Genomic DNA, 16,850 nt, shown 5'->3' on the forward strand with positions numbered 1-16,850 from the left:
ACATCAGAAATAATCAGAAATCGAACACTACTAACTTTAAGAACACTTCAGGGTAGAGTCCCCAGTTTCCCTTAGAGAAATTTTACAAATGTCTGAGGCTACATTCAAGGTGCCATATGGCCAGAAAAAATAATCTTTACTCTTATAGGCCTAAAAGAGCTCTCGTCCAAGTTGGAAGAGAGAAGAGAAGAAGAAGAGAAGCTGAGAAGGAAGAAAGGGAGAAAGATACTATTCTGGGGTGATAAGTAAAGTGGATTATAATCTAGGCCTTCAAGTAGAGTGTTGCTATGAGATACAAATACACTAAAGTCTAGAAGATATCCTGGGGCCTAGAGTGTGTCTGAAGCACACAATAAATCTCCCAGAAGGCCAGACTATCAGATACCTCAATTAGGCCCGGCTTTACTTATTCTGCATCATTATAATATATAAGCATTAAGTCAAATGCTCATCCACTCGTTGAACCCCCATTTATCTTGCATACCCACAAAGGCATAAGACATTATATCGGGAGAATACAGACAAAAACAAATCTTGCCCAGTGGAGTAGATGATTTAGAGAAGATAAGCACATAGCTAGGCAAGGTGGCTTGTAATCCCAGCACTTAAAAATGTTGAGACAGCTGGGTACCAGTGGCTCACACAGGTTATCCTAGCTACTCAGGAGGCTGAGATCTGAGGATCTCAGTTCAAAGCCAGCGTGAGCACTAAAGGCCGTGAGACTCTTATCTCTAATTAACCACCAGAAAACTGGAAGTGGCAGTGTGGCTCAAGTGATAGAGTGGTAACTTTGAGCTGAAGAACTCAGGGACAGCCCCCAGCCAAGCCCCACAACTGACAAAAAAAAAAAAAGTTGAGACTAAAGTTTCACAAGTTTGAAGCCTGTGGTAAACAGCAACACTTTGTCTCAAAACAAAAAGACAATCACATAACTAGTCTAAAACTATGTATATATAAGATCATGTCACATACAGAACACTGTGGCTGTACCTCTAGTGCCTCCACTAGATGGAGCTATTTAAGGCTGGGTCCCTGAGAATCTCAATTGTCTTCTTATTCCATTACCCAGGTGTGGTGAAGGGACTAGAAAGATAACTAGGTGGAGTTCACTGTGAACATTGCCCAGACTGCGAAGACCTTGTGTCTGAGAAACCCGTCCTTGGCACACAGACATTACTGTGAGGCTGGGAAGTCAGGGGCAGGTTGATCTAAAACCACACTGAGTGGACACTGAGGTACAACTGAATCTGTTGTGACCCCTAGCCTAAAGGCCTGTGGTGATTTTTCCCCAAGTCTTTCCTCTGTGCTCTCTCTGCAGCCATGAACCACAGCGCGGAGGGGTGTGGCCCTCCAACTCCAAGCAGGGGGAAGATGGTAGAGTCACTCTAGTTAGGAGACAGCCTCAGGAGGCCAGGCATGACTCGATGCCCAAGACTTGTGGAGCAATATGGGACAACTGGAATGCGTACTGTGAAAGGCTATCACACATTCCACATGGTTTGTGTTGAATTTGATGACTCACATGTGCGGAGTTGGCAGAAACACGGAGTTTGGTGCCCAATCACGTATTCATTAAGCATGTGTTGTACAACCATCACATGCCTTGTGCAGGACCCTGACTTGGGCACTGGAGGCTATGGCAAAGAATAAAGCAATCTCCTTTTCATACAAGGGGCAGAGGCAAACAAATACATCTGTACTCCATTACATAGTGATAAGTGCAAAAAAATAAAGCGAGGTAACAGGATAGAGGTTAGAAGGCTGGTGAAATAGAGGGGTGCACTTCTTTCACGAAGAGGTAAGTGAGGGCCACTCTAATGGGCTGACATCGGAAACCAGATCTGGATAAAGTAAGGCAGAAAGCCACATGGACATCTGGGAAACAAATGTTACAAACAGAGGGAATCTCAGACCAAAGTGTACTTGGAGTGCAAAGCATTGTGGGCAATACATGGCTCTTCATACACTGAAAAAAATGTGTATTAGGAAAGTCTTTCCATCACTTATCTCATAAGGACATTTCAGTCAACAAAGGATCACATAAAACAGTGATCCCATAAGATCATCATGAACCTAGAAAATTCCTGTCAACTGAAGATGTTGCAACCATAGCACAGAAGTTTATACCAACGCTTGTGGCAATGCTGATGTAAACAAGCCTATTGTGTATCCGTTGTATAAAAGTATACATAAAAAAGAGAAATAAAAATGTTAAAAAAAACTCCAGTACATATAATTAGGTATATCATGTAATACTTGATAAAACATGCTCATGCTATTGGTTTGTGTATTTATTATACCATATTTACTATTTTAGAATGTTCTGGTACTTCCAGTTACCAGTGGCACACCCCTGTAGTCAAAGGACTTGAGAGGCTGAGCGTGGGAGGATTGGGGTTCAAGGCCATCTCAGGCAGAAAAATTTATGAGCCACCGCTCCTCAATTTATAGTTTGACAGGGCAGTGCAAGTCTGTCAAGCCAGCAATGATGGGAGTCTGAAATATAGACAGATTGTGATCCATAGGCATGCCCTGGCAAGAAGTGAGACTCTATCTCAAAAGTATGTCTGGAGGTGCGGCTCAGCAGTAGAGTATCTACCTGGTGAGCTTGAACTCCTAAGTTCAAATTCTACCCCCTGTGGGCTCCCCTCCAAAATAAAAAGCTTACAGCTAAACAGAGTGCTGTGTTATCTGCAGTGATTTCATATATTTCATGGTTAGCATGTCTTTCCATGGCATCTTTTTCCCTTGTGATTGATTTACTCTTGCAGGGTTTTTGATTTTTTGTGCTGAAGACTAAACTCAGGGCCTTGTGGACACTACACGCCTTCCACTTCTGAGCTAGTGACATCTGCTGCCTAATCTTTTTTTTATTGTTGGGATAATGCAAAGAGGGGGTTACAGTTACATTTGTCAGGTAGTAGGCACATTACTTCTCACACATTGATACCCCTTCTCATATTTTCCTGCCCAGTCTTGTGTTGTTTATGCTCCTATGACGTTAGGAGCATGCACATATACCATAGAGCCTGGATGTGTAGGAGGCCATGCCTTTAGGTTATGCCAGTACCCTGGATGATGTTCCCATGACAAAACTACCTACTGTCACATTTCTCAGAATGTATTCTTGTTGGTAAGTGATTTAAAACTGTAATTATAATATAAGGTAGGATGTGAAGCTCAAAGGAAGGATTGTTTTTCAGCTGGAAACTAGATAGACAAATTGGACTGGCCTAAAGGATAGGCAGAATTTAGAATACATAGTTGAAGAGAAAGCACATTGATAGAGAAGAACAAAGATAGGGAAATAAAGGACTGGCATAGAGATACAGAATAAATGTGGCTTCAGAAAGTGTCTGGAGCAGTGCTGGTGACTCTTGGCTATAATCCTAGCTACTTAGGAGGCTGAGATCTGAGGACTGAAGGTTGAAGCCAGCCTTGGTGGACAAATCCTCAAGATTCCTATCTCCAATTAACCAACAAAAATGGAGATGTTCTGCAAGCACCAGCCCTGAGCAAAAAAGCTGAGTGGGAGTGTGAAGCTTTTATTTCTTAGTTCAAGCCTAAGTACTGATATGTGCACACACAACACACACACACACACACACACACACACACACACACACACAAATTCAAAAAGGCTGTACACAGAGGATGAATATTCGATATCTCTCTAAAGGAGAAGAACCAGTCAATACACATAAATCCCAAGGAGACAGCTATCCACTCAACGTCCTTAACCAAAGCAAATTGCCCCCAAAAGATCTTCATTCTCTGACTATAACCCACTGCATAGATGAAATTTTCTACTGGAAAGTTTCTCTGGTTAAAACTGTTCTGATGTAAAAGAAAAAATTAAATTAGGGGCTGGGAGTTTGGTCTAGTGATAAGAGTGCTTGCCTAGCATACATGAAGACCAGGGTTCGATTCCTCAGTACCACATACACAGAAAAAGCCAGAAGTGGTGCTGTGGCTCAAGTAATAGAGCTCTAGCGTTGAGAAAGCCCAAGGATAGCGCCCAGGCCCTGAGTTGAAGCCCCAGGATTGGCAAAAAAAATAAGCAGTAACTATACATCAATTTTTCTGTTTCTCTCCCTCTCAAATACACACACACACACACACACACACACACACACACACACACACACACATGTACCCATCTATGCCTAATTAAGAGTGAAGAGGCCCCTTCTCCTCTGTATAAATATCAAAGTATGGTAATTCAAAGCATCTCTGAATGTTGAGATGCTGTCTCTGATCCAGTAGCTCTGAAGTATCTCACAGGGCTCCCCAGAACACTCATTGGAGTCTCTATTGTACTGAGTCCCTTCTTTACAGCTAGTCTTCCCTAAGCTCACCTCCCAGACTGTCTCAAACAGAGCACGGCTCAAGAGCAAGAGTGGGGAAGAGGCCAGAAGTGGTAGAATGTGGACATGCATGTGCCAGGGCCCAGTATAGAAACAAGAATGCAGGCATTTTCGCCATTCTTAAAGATCTTTAGGGGAAGGAATGGGCAAGTACGCCCTGCACTGAAAGCAGCTCCTCTTTCTCTAAAGCTCCTTTGGGCCTGTTTTTCTTTTTCGTTTTCCTCCAGCCATGAAGCTTGCTCAAGGCTCCCTGCTAATTCTCCTCTTCGTTCAAGCCAGCCTTATCAATGCTGCATTTTGGCACAAGCAAGAGCATTCTATTAGGGATTGTACTTAAGAGCTCTCAGACAGCAATTTTCCCTGTTTAGGAATGTTTGGGGACATACGGCACAAGGACCGCATGGCCGGATCTAAGGACAGACCACCTTTGGAATGGCCCCCTCATCCCATGTGTGTGTACCTCCTCCTCCCAACACATCCCTCTCTTCCGCTGCTTGTTCATCCTGCCGCTCACCAATACAGCTTCCTCCTTGCTGCTGAGTGAGATTGGTTAAGAAGGGAACACTGGGGTGCAAATGTGGCAGTGCACAGAAGGTAGCTTGAAGTTTAGATCCTGCCCCACCCTGGCACGAGTATGTCAGTTACTGGGAGAATTTCCTCAGCCCAAGCCCTCCCATGCCCCACCTCTTGTTCAGGCGGTCCTGGTACTCCTTCACTTCCCCGCTGCGTGGGTGGCCACTCTCAACCAGGTTGTTGGCAGCCAGGTTCACCCCATCAATTTGAGCCATCAGTGTCTTCATCTCCTGCTCCAGGATGTCGAACCTGATATGGACAAATAAGGAGCGATGAGAGGATAGTACTCAACGCCAGGGACCCCATGCCACAATGCCAGTGGCCTCCATTTCCAATTGTGCAGCTCTTGCACTTTCCTACTTTTTGAACACATCTGTCTAGAAGTAGGGGGTGGGAGGCAGATACGCTAGCACACCTTTATTTTCTGACTTAGTATGGTATTTTTCTAGCTTATGGCTCCACAGAGGGGTGCAAGGGGAAGGTCTGTGATGAGACTGTAGCATGTATGCCTCTGTGTACGTGTGTGTGTGTGTGTGTGTGTGTGTGTGTGTGTGTGTGTGTGTGTGTTACCCTGGAGGCTACCTGTCATTCCTTCACTATCCCAGTCACTTCTTTCTCCACCCTGATTCCACTCCCTTGGTAACTTGACCAAAAGGATACCCTCCCGGTTGGATGCTCCGTTCCTGGCTAGGTCAGGGAGAGGTGCTGAGGGGAGACGGGTTTGGTGATTATGAAGGTTGCCCTCAGGAAAGGGCCCAGGTCACCTCAGCAACAGTGCAGGGCCATCCTGGAGCTGTGTCAGGGAATGGCCTCTCCTCCTCCTCCGTCCCTGGATCTGAACACAGCACCTCATCATGCACGGTGTGGGAATGAGAACACTGCAAGTGAGTGGCCTTGCCGGAAGACGGCTTCTAAACTCTCTGTGGCCCTCTGGGATTCTGTGACTCAGTGACTGTGTAGGAAAGCTGGAGCTAGTGGGCTCCTCACATCTCAGACCTGTCATCCACAGCCGCCCCGCTTGCCCTCTGTGTTAGGCGGGGCTCCAGATGGAATTCACTTGAGCACAGGCTGCTGTAACTGTGTGAAGTGACTGAGTAACCCAACTAGGGAATCCTCTCTGTTTGAGGAACCCCAGGCTCCAGTGCTCAGGGGAGGTACTGAAGGCCACAGAGCCAGAACAGAATTTAGGACGTCAGATTGGTGGACTTTATAACACAGGACATTCTTGAGCCTCTCAAGGAGATCCCTGCTGCTCTAGAGGTAGCATAGAGCAACTAGACTTTGGGCAGGGAGCAAGTGGAGAGGCAGAGGCTGAGCCACTCTGACCTGTGCTGCACAACCTCCAGGTCCTCCAGGGTGTCTGGGATTTCCATCTTGTCCAGCCACTTTTCCTTCTCACTCATCCATAGCTCGCAGGCATCTGATTCGCCAAACACGGTGTACAGGTCCAGTGCATCCTGCAGCTTCTGCCCACGCAGCTCTGCCTGGGCCACTACCCGCTGATAGAGCTCCTGGAGGGCCTGCAGCCTGCTGGTCACATCTGGAGAATCCCGGAATTCTTGGGGAAAGTCCTGTGCCTGCTGCTGCAAGTGCTCCATCACTCCTCGGCTCTCCTCTAGCTCCTCCAGAAAGTCCTTGTGCTTCTTCCCCAGGGCCCGCGTGGCCCCTTCATCCTGCCCCACATCCTCACTCAGGAGCAGCCGGTGTGCATCTTGCAGCCAGGCCTTCAGGTCATCTGCATCGCCCTGGAACTGGAAGAAGTTCTCTGCATCCTGGAGGTTCTTCTTGCGAAAGGCAGCCAACTCCTTCAGCTGGTCCCATTGGGCTGACACCTCCTGGACACGGGCCTGGATCTGAGGGTGCCCAAACTGCTTGCGTGCAACCATGCCATCAGCCTCCTGGAAGATCTGGGCCAGGTGGGCATCCAGCCCACGAAGCTCATCCTCAAAGGCCTTGTGCTTGCGCTGCAAGATGAGCACACTGGTCAGGTCCTTGCCATAGTCGAGAGAGGAGTAAATCTGCTCCTTCTCCTTGATCCAGCTCTCAGCTTCATCCATCTCCCAGAAGAACTTCCAGAGGCGCTTGGACTGCTCCAACTGAGCCTTCCGCCCTGTTGCCATGTCACTCAACTCCTCGAAGCACTGCTGTAGGTGGCTGACACGGTCCTGGATGACCTGAGGGTCGCAAGGCTGGTACCCTGGAGGAACAGGCAGGGAAGGATACAGAAAGGGAAGGGTTTCATTTACGTACAATTTCATCCGTCTCAAAGCTGCCATCTCGTGGCATCTTTGGGACTGAATGTAGAGATTCACAGTTACTCGAAGTTAGAGCAGATTCTTCGCCTCCTCCTTCCCCGCCTGCCCCCCTTCCCCCCCCCCCACCTTCACTACTGGGCATTGATCTCAATTGATCTCAGGACTTTGTTCTTGCTAGGCAGGTGCTCTACCACTTAAGCATGTGTCCTGGTGTTTTTGCTTATAGTTAGTGTTTTAGATAGGGTCTTGTACTTTTTCAGGACTGGCCCTGTACTGTGATTCTCTTGCCTTCCAAGTAGCTGGGACTACAGGCACATACCACTATGCCAAATCATAGGCCAGATTGATACTCATTAAACTTCAGGAATGTGAGAGGTTAAAAGTTGAGTCTGCTTGCAGTAGAAATGTGTATGACTTTAGTTGGAAAATTTCAAGGTAGTAGTGAAGTTTTCTATTTAAGACCAGAAACAAGAACCTGTACAGTCTCAGTCACAGCTTGAGCTACAAAGGAGAATGAAATCGGCTGATGCTTTATTGGTTTCTAAAACACCTCTCTGAGCATAGATTACCAAAGCACCTGCCTGATGACATTTTTCTGCCAGTCCTAGGGCTTGAACTCAGGGCCTGGGCACTAGGTTTTCTCAAGGCTGGCGCTCTACCACTTGAGCCATAGCAGCACTTAAACTTTTTCTGTGTATGTGGTACTGAGGAATTGAACCCCTGTCTTCATGCATGCTAGGCAAGCACTGTACCACTAGGCCATACTCCTAGCCCCAAAGAGGCAGAATTCTTGAGGTGGCTTAGTGACTGCCACAGGAAGCTAGCTGGGGGGTGGTATTCCCAGGAGATTTCGGGGTGTTACTCCAAAGGATGAGGAGCCCGGTGTTAGAGAGATCTCAACAGAGGAAAGGCCTCACCTTTCCCCTCGGCGAACTGCAGGGTGGCTGCAGTGATGGCCCTCACTTTGTCCCCTTGGATGGCAATGTCAGCCTCCATCAACTTATGCTTCTGCAGCAGGTCCTCAACCTCCAACAAGTGCTTCCCAAACTCGGCAGACAAGAGGTGAGCCTGGTGAAGGACAGAGCCAAGGGAACGAGGACACATGATGAGCAGAGACCCCCGCAATGGGCATGTCCATGTGTCAGAGGCAGCTGCTTGGGACAGAAGAAGCTACAGAGCAGGATTTCCTATGGGAACTGCCCACTGGAAAGACTCGAGGGGCATCCTACAGAAGCTCGAGCCTCACAGTCATCTACTGCCTCTGTCTTGAGGCGTTGGCTTGGACACATGCACTTTTAGAAGACCCGTGGTTATTCTCATGTGTATCCTCAGTGGAAAACCACTGCAAGAGAAGGAAAGCATTCAGATTTCTGAGGTATTCTATGCTGAGAGATGTGGTTTCTAAGCAGAGTTAACTCAAAATCACCGAGAGTCTGATTATCCAGGCTCATGATTAACACTGTGTCTTCAGGATTCTTAAGATTGGTGCTTTTGCAACCTTGAACCCAAGATTCCTTGGCCAGTGGGGATAATCATGATTCTGGGCTGATGCTATCTAACCTAAGGAGGGAAGAATGGATCAAGAGGCAGAGGCAGACATTGCCCTGCCTCAGTTTCTCCACTGTGACTCAAGCATATGATGGAAGGAGAGGTGTCTAGTAATGCTCATGGGAAGTGCAAGGAAGGGGATGGGCAGGCTCCAGGGCCCACCTTGATCTCATCCATCCAGTCAATGCTGTGCAGCATGTCCTGGAAGAGCTTCTGCAGTGTCAGGGTGGCCTCAAGCCTCTGGCGCCGCGACCGAAGCAGCTCCTGCAAATAGCTCCACAGGCGCAGGATGTTGTCCTTTCGGGCCATGATGCGTTTCTGGTCATGGTAATTCTCCTTTTCCAGCTCTTGGGCCAGGTCCTCTAGGGCTTTCACTCGTTCCTCATAGGCAGCAGTGTCGGTCTCAATGGCCTCATGCTTCTTCTTGGCAGCTTCCACAGCTGCCAGGTCATAGCCGAAGTTATCCTGTCCGAGGGAGAAAACCCAGCAGCTCACTCAGACATCCCCACACTCCTTCCCAGGTGCAGCTTGGCATAGCTGCTGGTGGGAGCGTGCATTCCTAGGAAGGAGCCGGTTGTGCTGTTTCCCACTTGCCTAATCTTCTCAGAGCCAAGCTTCAAAACCTCTAGAAGCAGCCCTAGCTTTATATCCCATGCCATATCCATAGGTGACACTATGTGTTTATTACTGCCAGAGTCCTCTGACTGCCCTCTGGGCCTCCCCACTGCTGTCAGTTCTGGGCAGCAGGGCTGCTTGTGCTCAGAAGCCAAGCAGCTGCAGACAGATGGTCTGCCCACATGCTATCTGGGGCACACACACATTCTTCAGTGCTCTCAGAGCACTTGCTAGCCTCTTTCTGATCAGAATTTAATTTGATTCCAAACTCTAAGTGGGAGGGAACAGATGCTCTGATGGAGAGTCAGCCCTAGAGTCCATTCCTAGCCAGTGAAATATGCCCCAGGCCTGGAGGCCAGAGAGCGCACAGACTGACACACACAGGCATGCTCTGATGTCATCACGTTCCTAGAGAGCTCCCGGCTCACAGTTAATGTCAACCTTGCCTTCTTCTCTCAGAGATGATATGGCCCAGGTAAGATAAATCTAGAGGCTTGTTCTGGACTTAAGAGCTTTTTCCTAAAAAGGAGACTTAATGTGTGTTAACAGTGTAGCTCAGTGGTAGAGTGCTTGTCTAGAGTGCACAAGGCCATCATGACATGCACATCTGTGTGTGTGTGTGTGTGTGTGTGTGTGTATGAGAGAGAGAGAGAGAGAGAGAGAGAGAGAGAGAGAGAGAGAGAGAGAGAAAGCAAGAGAGAGCGCGCCCTCAAGAGTTTGTCTTCAGGAACAAATCTAGATCCAGTCAGTCTTGGGGAGCTAAGACAAGGACAGGGACAGGCGCATCCAGCTGCTGTTGGGAGGGCAGCTTGAGTTCTGTGGAGAGGTGTGGGATGGAAAGCACTTCCCCTCTCCTGCCATCTCCATGCGCCCCTCAGCACCTGAGTCACAAGGCGTTGGTTTTCGTTGAGCCACGTCTCTCTCATGGCTGCCTTTCTGTCAAAGCGCCGTGCCAGCTGCTCCAGCTTCTCTTGCCGAATGAGCTCGCTCCGCAGGGCTAACTCCCGCTGGTACTCAGCTTCCTCCAGACTCTCCCAGGCCTGCACAGGGCAGAGGAGAATTCTTAGAAGAGATATATGATGGGCTTTGTGTGTGTGTGTGTGTGTGTGTGTGTGTGTGTGTGTGTGTGTGTGTGTTGTGTGTTGTGTATGTTTGTGTTCATCTTCCACTTGACACTCAGTGATTTTAGGAATCAAGGCCAATGCTCTTGGGCAAGGTGATAGTCCTTGGCCTTATGTCTGGGCCAACCAAAGAGTACAGGGCCCTGGCCATGTCTTTCCAGTTCACCTTCCCCTACACCTGCCTCTCTGGGCACTCAATGAATTCTTATTGAATAAATGACCATCTGCATTCTATTGAAGCTTCTAGGTAGTATTAAGTCTCTAAGCCTTTGAAATGTCATAAGGCATTTCTATTCTGTAATAATTCATATTCCAGATCCAAAGACAAATTCAAGGTTCTACAGAGGACGGGCTATAAAACAAGTTCTAAAGAATAACTCAGGGTATCTGAAGAGAGAACTGAAATGAAGTATGGTGGGCAAAGTCTGACCTCTTAAAACCACATGTAGATAACTCTAGTCAATAATATGTTAATAATATGTTAATTGATAATATATTAATAACATTAATAATATGGAGATACATAGGGGAACTGCTACCGTACCCGATTGATGTCAGATACTAGTTTCCCATCATGGGGCGTGTATACTTTTTGATTGTTGGCTCTCATCCGGGACTGGATAGTAAAGAGTAGAACTTCCAGATTCCCCTTTTCCTGAAATCTGTGGAGAAAGCAGAGGAAGGGTGATTGATGTTGAGATCTCCATAGCCAGTTTGCAGAAGTCAACATGGAAACCCTGACATCCTGGATTCCTGACAAAGCACATTTTTCTTGACAACAAAGAAAAAAGTGAGGAGAAGGGATAGCTCTGCTTACTGGTTAAAATTCTTATCACATTTACCAACAAAGGTCTCCTAATTTGAGTCTCTGCAACTCAAATCAGAGAAAATTGCTTCTATACGGGAATAACTGACCAGAGAGCATATTCTGGTAAGGAGTTTTAACTATTGAGTTTTATCAATCAATACAAAGAAATCCTTCCCTCTTCTGTAAGTGATGAAGGCTTCTGACTAGCTTTTCAGACAGGTTTTATTGAGTCGATAAAAGCTTAGAAGCAGCACTATCTACAAAAGAACATATTGCACTGAAAGCAATTTTCATTCCAGTTCTAATAAACTGAATCGCTCCTAAGTCCTACAGGTTACATGTTTCCAAGGGGCCAGGAAAGGCTGGGCTCTCGGAGGATTGTGGGTAGAAAAAGGCAAGCTCCAGGGAACTGGGTCTGTTCATATTTCCTCATGTACTCAATATTCCCCTCACTTTTACATTCTAGATGCGACAGTTGGGGATCAGTGATGAGCACTGGCTCCACCTGCAGCCCAGTCTCATCTCAGTGCTCGTAGGTACTGAAGAAGGCTGAGACCCTGAAGGTCCACCTGTTAGCTGTGTACAGAGCCCGGCAGACTCACAGGGGATGTTGTCTATATTGAATTTAAGACTTTAAAAATGGGTTCGTGTCAAGCCAGAAACTAGATTATTTAGAGTGCATCCTAGACTCTGCATCCTTTAGTTGAACACTTTGATTGGACAGTATGAGAGATGAACCGGGGAGGAACAAAGCAAAGAGCGCACAGATAAACTGGAAATCCCTTTCAGGATCAAGCTAATGGCAGACAAGCTGGAAAGAGTAGTGTGTATGCATGTGTACATGCTTGTGTATGTGTGCATGTTTGTGAATACAGTCATGCATATGCTTTCACAGTTGTGTGTGCGTGTGCATGGATAAAATACACATGTGTGGCTGTCTACGTGCCTGTGTTTGTATACAGGTGCACGTGTGTTGTACTTGTACATTATTGTGAATATGTACATGGATGTATATGTCTGCATAACTGCACGCGATTGTGTGTATGATTGTATGAGGACACATGTGATAGGGGGTGTAGAGAGCTTGAGGAGAAGACTTAGTGCTGTTCTGGTGAGCAGTGACAGATGGGAGAGGAAAGGATCACAAGGCCCCATATACAGAGCTCAGGGACTCAAGGTCATCACCAGAAAATAACCATAGCTCAGGGAATAGACGAAGAAAGGAGATCTTCAACTTGGTCTCTCCAAAGAGATTCAGAATCCAGATCCCCCTAACCCACGCTTCCTCATGGGTCTAGAAAAGCACTTTCTTTGGCTGTGAGTCAGGCTTTCATATCAGTAACTTTCCTATAAGCTGATGGCATGGAAGTGGCCAAAGAAGCATGAATCAGATGACAGATGTGCGGCTTTCTGTGGAAACAGTTCACGACGCCCAGCGTCTGGCTCTACCTCTGGGCGGTTGGCTTCTCAGCACCCGAGGAACCCCACTTCCCTCACTACCCCCATCTCCAGCACCAGCGCCCTTACTTGGGTGGCTTCTCCACAGTGCGGTAAGTGCTGAAGGCCTGTAGCTGCTGCTGGACGCCAGTCAACGAGTTGGCAAACTTGCGGCTGTTCAGGACACTAATGGTCTGTTCGATCCAGGTGAGCAGGTCCGAGGCTAGTCCACTGTACTTTTCAATCATCTTCTCAGTCTCGATGGCGTGGTCGATGACCTAAGGAATCACCTTATCACTCATCCTCATCACAAGAGTAATGCCACCAATGAGGCCACCACTGAGGACCAGAACCAAGGGACCCTGAAGGGCAGCTCCCACCCCTTAAGCTCTGGCGTGCTCTCGGTTGGGTTTATCCTCCCAGGCCCAGATCGTTTCTCAGGTAGAAAAGATATAGTATAGGTGGGTGAAGCCTTCCTTCTCCTTTTTGTTTTGAGGGTAGGGCAAGTGGGTCTTTAAATATATGTATAGTCAGAGGCTGGCCTGGAACTTATGATTTTCCTGCCTCAGCCTCTTGAGTTCTGTGATTATAGGCATGTGTCATCATGCTCAGATGAAGCCCTTCTCTTGCACTGAGCCAGCTCGGGTCCGGGAGTAGCCTGCTGTTCTCCTAATTCTATAAAAGATTAACCTCTTGTTGGCACTACCAGGATACCAGGCCCTAGAGGTGCCAGGATTTCTTTTTAATTTTCTTTTCTTTAGTGTTGTACTGGGGTTTGAACTCAGGGCTTCTTTCTTGCTAGGCAGGTGTTCTACCACTTAAGCCATGTATCCAGACCTAGTTTCAACTGTTGATGAGGCATGGAAAGCAGTGAGGCACTGTCTTTGCTAATCACAGGGTGGTTATATTCAAAGACAAATGAGGAATTTTTCCTACCTGAGAAGAGATAATGAAATGAGACATGGGGCTCTACAGAGGGGATGTTGTAGTGTGGGAGCCGGATGGAGGTACAGCCATGACAAGCAAATCATATAAGAGCCTGCAATGGTGGGGCCGGGAGTTTGGCCTAGTGGTTAAAGTGCTTGCCTAGCATGTATGAAGACCCGGGTTCGATTCCTCGGTACCATATACATAGAAAAAAAGCCTGAAGTGGTGCTGAGGCTCAAGTGGTAGAGCTCTAGCCTTGAGAAAGTCCAAGGACAGTGCTCAGGCCCTGAGCTTAAGCCCAGGACTGGCAAAAAAAAAAAAAAAGAGCCTGCAATGGTTCCCCTGAGAGTGCCTGGGAGAGGCGGGACTCCAGGTGGAAGGCAGGCTCAGGGCTGCAGACCATAGATCCTTACAGGGCAGATGTGGACCTGCTCCTTTGGAGGTAGCTTGAAGCTTTAGAGGAAATAGGGTGCAAGTGTGTTCTGCGCCCCCATTGCAGCTGTGAGTCCAAACATGAAGCTCTTGGGATGGACGGGATGCCTCCCAGTCAAGACTAAGGCTGGGTCAAGACTAAGGCTGGCAGGTTGGAAAAAGATGATGCTGTGATGAAATAGCACGGTACCTTGCCCACACGCTTGCCCTCCACTGCCAGCACCTTCATCTTGGAGAAGTAGTGGTAAAATGCTACCACGTAGGTGATGATGGATTTCTCATCAGGGTTCTCAGTGAAGACATCTGTAGGAGAAAAGGTACGTCCTCAGTTCCAAATTAAAAACCCGAAGCTAATGTTCCCGGGGTTTAACAGCAGTTCCTCCGACCTGAAGTCCAACCACAGGTATCAAGTGACAACCAAGGGGACAAGCATGGAGGAGTGGAAAGCCTATAGCTGTAGACTAATGACGTCCATATTAGGACCTCAAGTTGCAGAAGCAGAAAGAAGAAGGCTTCAAAGTAGAAGGGACCCAGGCCGGGTGAGGTGAGGGGAATCCACTTGGAGCTGAGCAACAAGCTCCTCACAGAGCTCTGGCCTGGCCCCATCCCTCTCTGTGCCCACAGTTCACCAGAAGTCTCCAGGAACAACCTGGTCCTTCTGGACAATCCCAGAAATGGCTCCGTCTGGAGGAGCAAGGTGGTGTGACTCACCCTCTGGATCAAGGAGCGGTATGATGCCCAGCTGGCGCTCAGCCACATCAAATGCATGTTCTAGGTTATGCCGGGCATTGGAATCCTTCAGCTTGTCAAAGTCAATCAGGTCAGGCCTAGGAGTGAAGCTAGACTGTCAAAAGGGAGTGGCCATGGCAGCCCAGCCTCTAAAGCTGCTTAGCACCTTGCAAGCGTTCTAGGCAATGCAGGGAGGTGGAAAGACAAGAGAATTGAGAGACGAGAGCATAGGAGAGGGGATAGCTATGGGCACCAGTTTGGAAAGAAGTGGACAACAGGGATGACTGTGCTTAAAGAAGGCAGGGCCACTGGGGGAAGTCAAGGATAAACAGGGAAGAGACAGGAAAGGCACCATGCCCAAGGTTTCCAAATACCTATCAGTTCCCAGGGTCCTCCCCTCCCTCTTACCGGTGCTTATGTATCAGGGCGTTAAAGGCCAGTCCATCCTTCCAGCTGGAGGTGAAATTGGTGACATTGACGTGGGGGTAGCTGTATCCAAGAAAAACATTATGATCTAAGAGACAGATTCTTTTAAAGAACCCTAGCTGTTCAAGAGGCTGAGATCGGGAGGATCACAGTTCGAGGGCAGGTTGGACAGAAAAGTTTGCTAGACTCTATCTCTAATTAACCACCAGAAAGCAGGGCTGGAGGGATGGCTCAAGTGGTAGAATACCAGCATAACCAATATGAGGACTTGCGTTCACTACCACAGAAGAAAGAGAGAGGGGAAGAGAAAGAAGAGAAAGAAAAGGAAAGAAAAGAATGCCTTGGCACTGAAGGTACAAGTCTGTAATTCTAGGTGAGATAAGGAGGTTGAGATCTGAGGATCATAGTTGGAAGTCAACCTGGACAGGAAAGTCTATGAGATTCTTATCTCCAATAAACTAGCATCGCCCCCCTCCAAAACCTGGAAGTGGAGCTGTGGCACAAATGGTAGGGTACTAGCTTTGAACCGAAGAAACTCAGGGCCAGTGCCTAGGACCAAGCCCCAGGACCAACACACACACACACACACACACACACACACACACACACACACACACACAAATTGATCCTTTTGTGGTCCCATAGAAGTGTATGAACTGATGGCTAAGATGCCGGGAAAGAAATGAACTTATCTCTTAAATTGTTTTAATGTAATTCACACAAAGATTCCCCCCCTTAAGCTGTTCCCCCCCACCCTCCACACACACACACACACGCTGACAAGGTCCAGTCTAGCCAGTGGCAACTTTGGAGAAGAATCCTGTATTTAGACTTCAAACAATGAGGCCAGAATAGAACTGTAACCATCATGGTGACCCTGCCATAGCTGTGGGTGGTGATGCCTTGTGCCCTTGGGGATGACAGTCCCCAGCAGGAAGCACAGGGCTGCTGGTGAGTGCGGACTCGGCAGGCTTCCCAGGCATACTTACCCTGCCGTCTTCATCTGGCACCACAACAGCAGGGCATCCTTGGCTGAGCGGGTCTCACGACCTTCCTGAGTTTGGACAACAATGTCTTGAATCTGAGAATGATGGGAAGAGAGAGAGAGAGAGAGAGAGAGAGGGGAGAGAGAGGGAAATAGCTTTACATGTGGCTCTTTCTGAGAGACTCCAGACCTCCCCGTGCTCCGCCATGGTCACTCATTTGCAGCCCACAGCTCTGTAGCACCATCATACTTGAAGGCCCTGGGTCTGTCAGCCAGGCCCTGCTTCAGTCAGCTAGGAGGCCCAAGAACCTGAATGGCTTTCTCATATCAGAGGAGCCAGCTTTTATCAGGAAATTCTAACAAGATGCTGAGAATGACAAGTTGTCCTCATGCCTCCTCTGAAGGTAGATAATGTCCCACAGGAAGTAGAATAACATGAATATTGGATGGCATTGCTTTTTTAAAATTCACATGGTATTGCTTTTTATTAGCATTTTGTGAAGGTTACTTGATTCTCCATTTGTATGGAGAGAAGCCTAGGAGATTAAGAAAGCACACTTCTAGGTGTGTCTGTCAGGGTATGCCCAGAGAAGATCAATTAAGAAGAGAAGACTTGGGCTGGGAGTT

General features: G+C 47.7%; 1 protein-coding gene across 1 annotated transcript in view; it reads right to left on the bottom strand.

The window, feature by feature from the left end:
• The window catches only part of Sptb (spectrin beta, erythrocytic), a 122,663-nt gene that overhangs the window by 33,796 nt on the left and 72,017 nt on the right, over nt 1-16,850 (bottom strand). The window contains exons 5-15 of the mRNA XM_090344273.1: nt 16,228-16,319; nt 15,221-15,301; nt 14,795-14,910; nt 14,274-14,386; nt 12,815-13,002; nt 11,024-11,141; nt 10,240-10,398; nt 8,906-9,208; nt 8,113-8,263; nt 6,267-7,137; nt 5,052-5,189 (exon numbers count right to left, since the gene is read on the bottom strand). Of these exons, the coding sequence (XP_090200399.1) occupies nt 5,052-5,189; nt 6,267-7,137; nt 8,113-8,263; nt 8,906-9,208; nt 10,240-10,398; nt 11,024-11,141; nt 12,815-13,002; nt 14,274-14,386; nt 14,795-14,910; nt 15,221-15,301; nt 16,228-16,319 (2,330 nt within the window). The remainder of the gene's footprint in view (nt 1-5,051; nt 5,190-6,266; nt 7,138-8,112; nt 8,264-8,905; nt 9,209-10,239; nt 10,399-11,023; nt 11,142-12,814; nt 13,003-14,273; nt 14,387-14,794; nt 14,911-15,220; nt 15,302-16,227; nt 16,320-16,850) is intronic.

The sequence above is a fragment of the Megascapheus bottae genome, chromosome 14 (assembly GCF_031878675.1).
Source record: "Megascapheus bottae isolate mThoBot1 chromosome 14, mThoBot2.hap1, whole genome shotgun sequence".
In the NCBI taxonomy this organism is placed as follows: domain Eukaryota; kingdom Metazoa; phylum Chordata; class Mammalia; order Rodentia; family Geomyidae; genus Megascapheus; species Megascapheus bottae.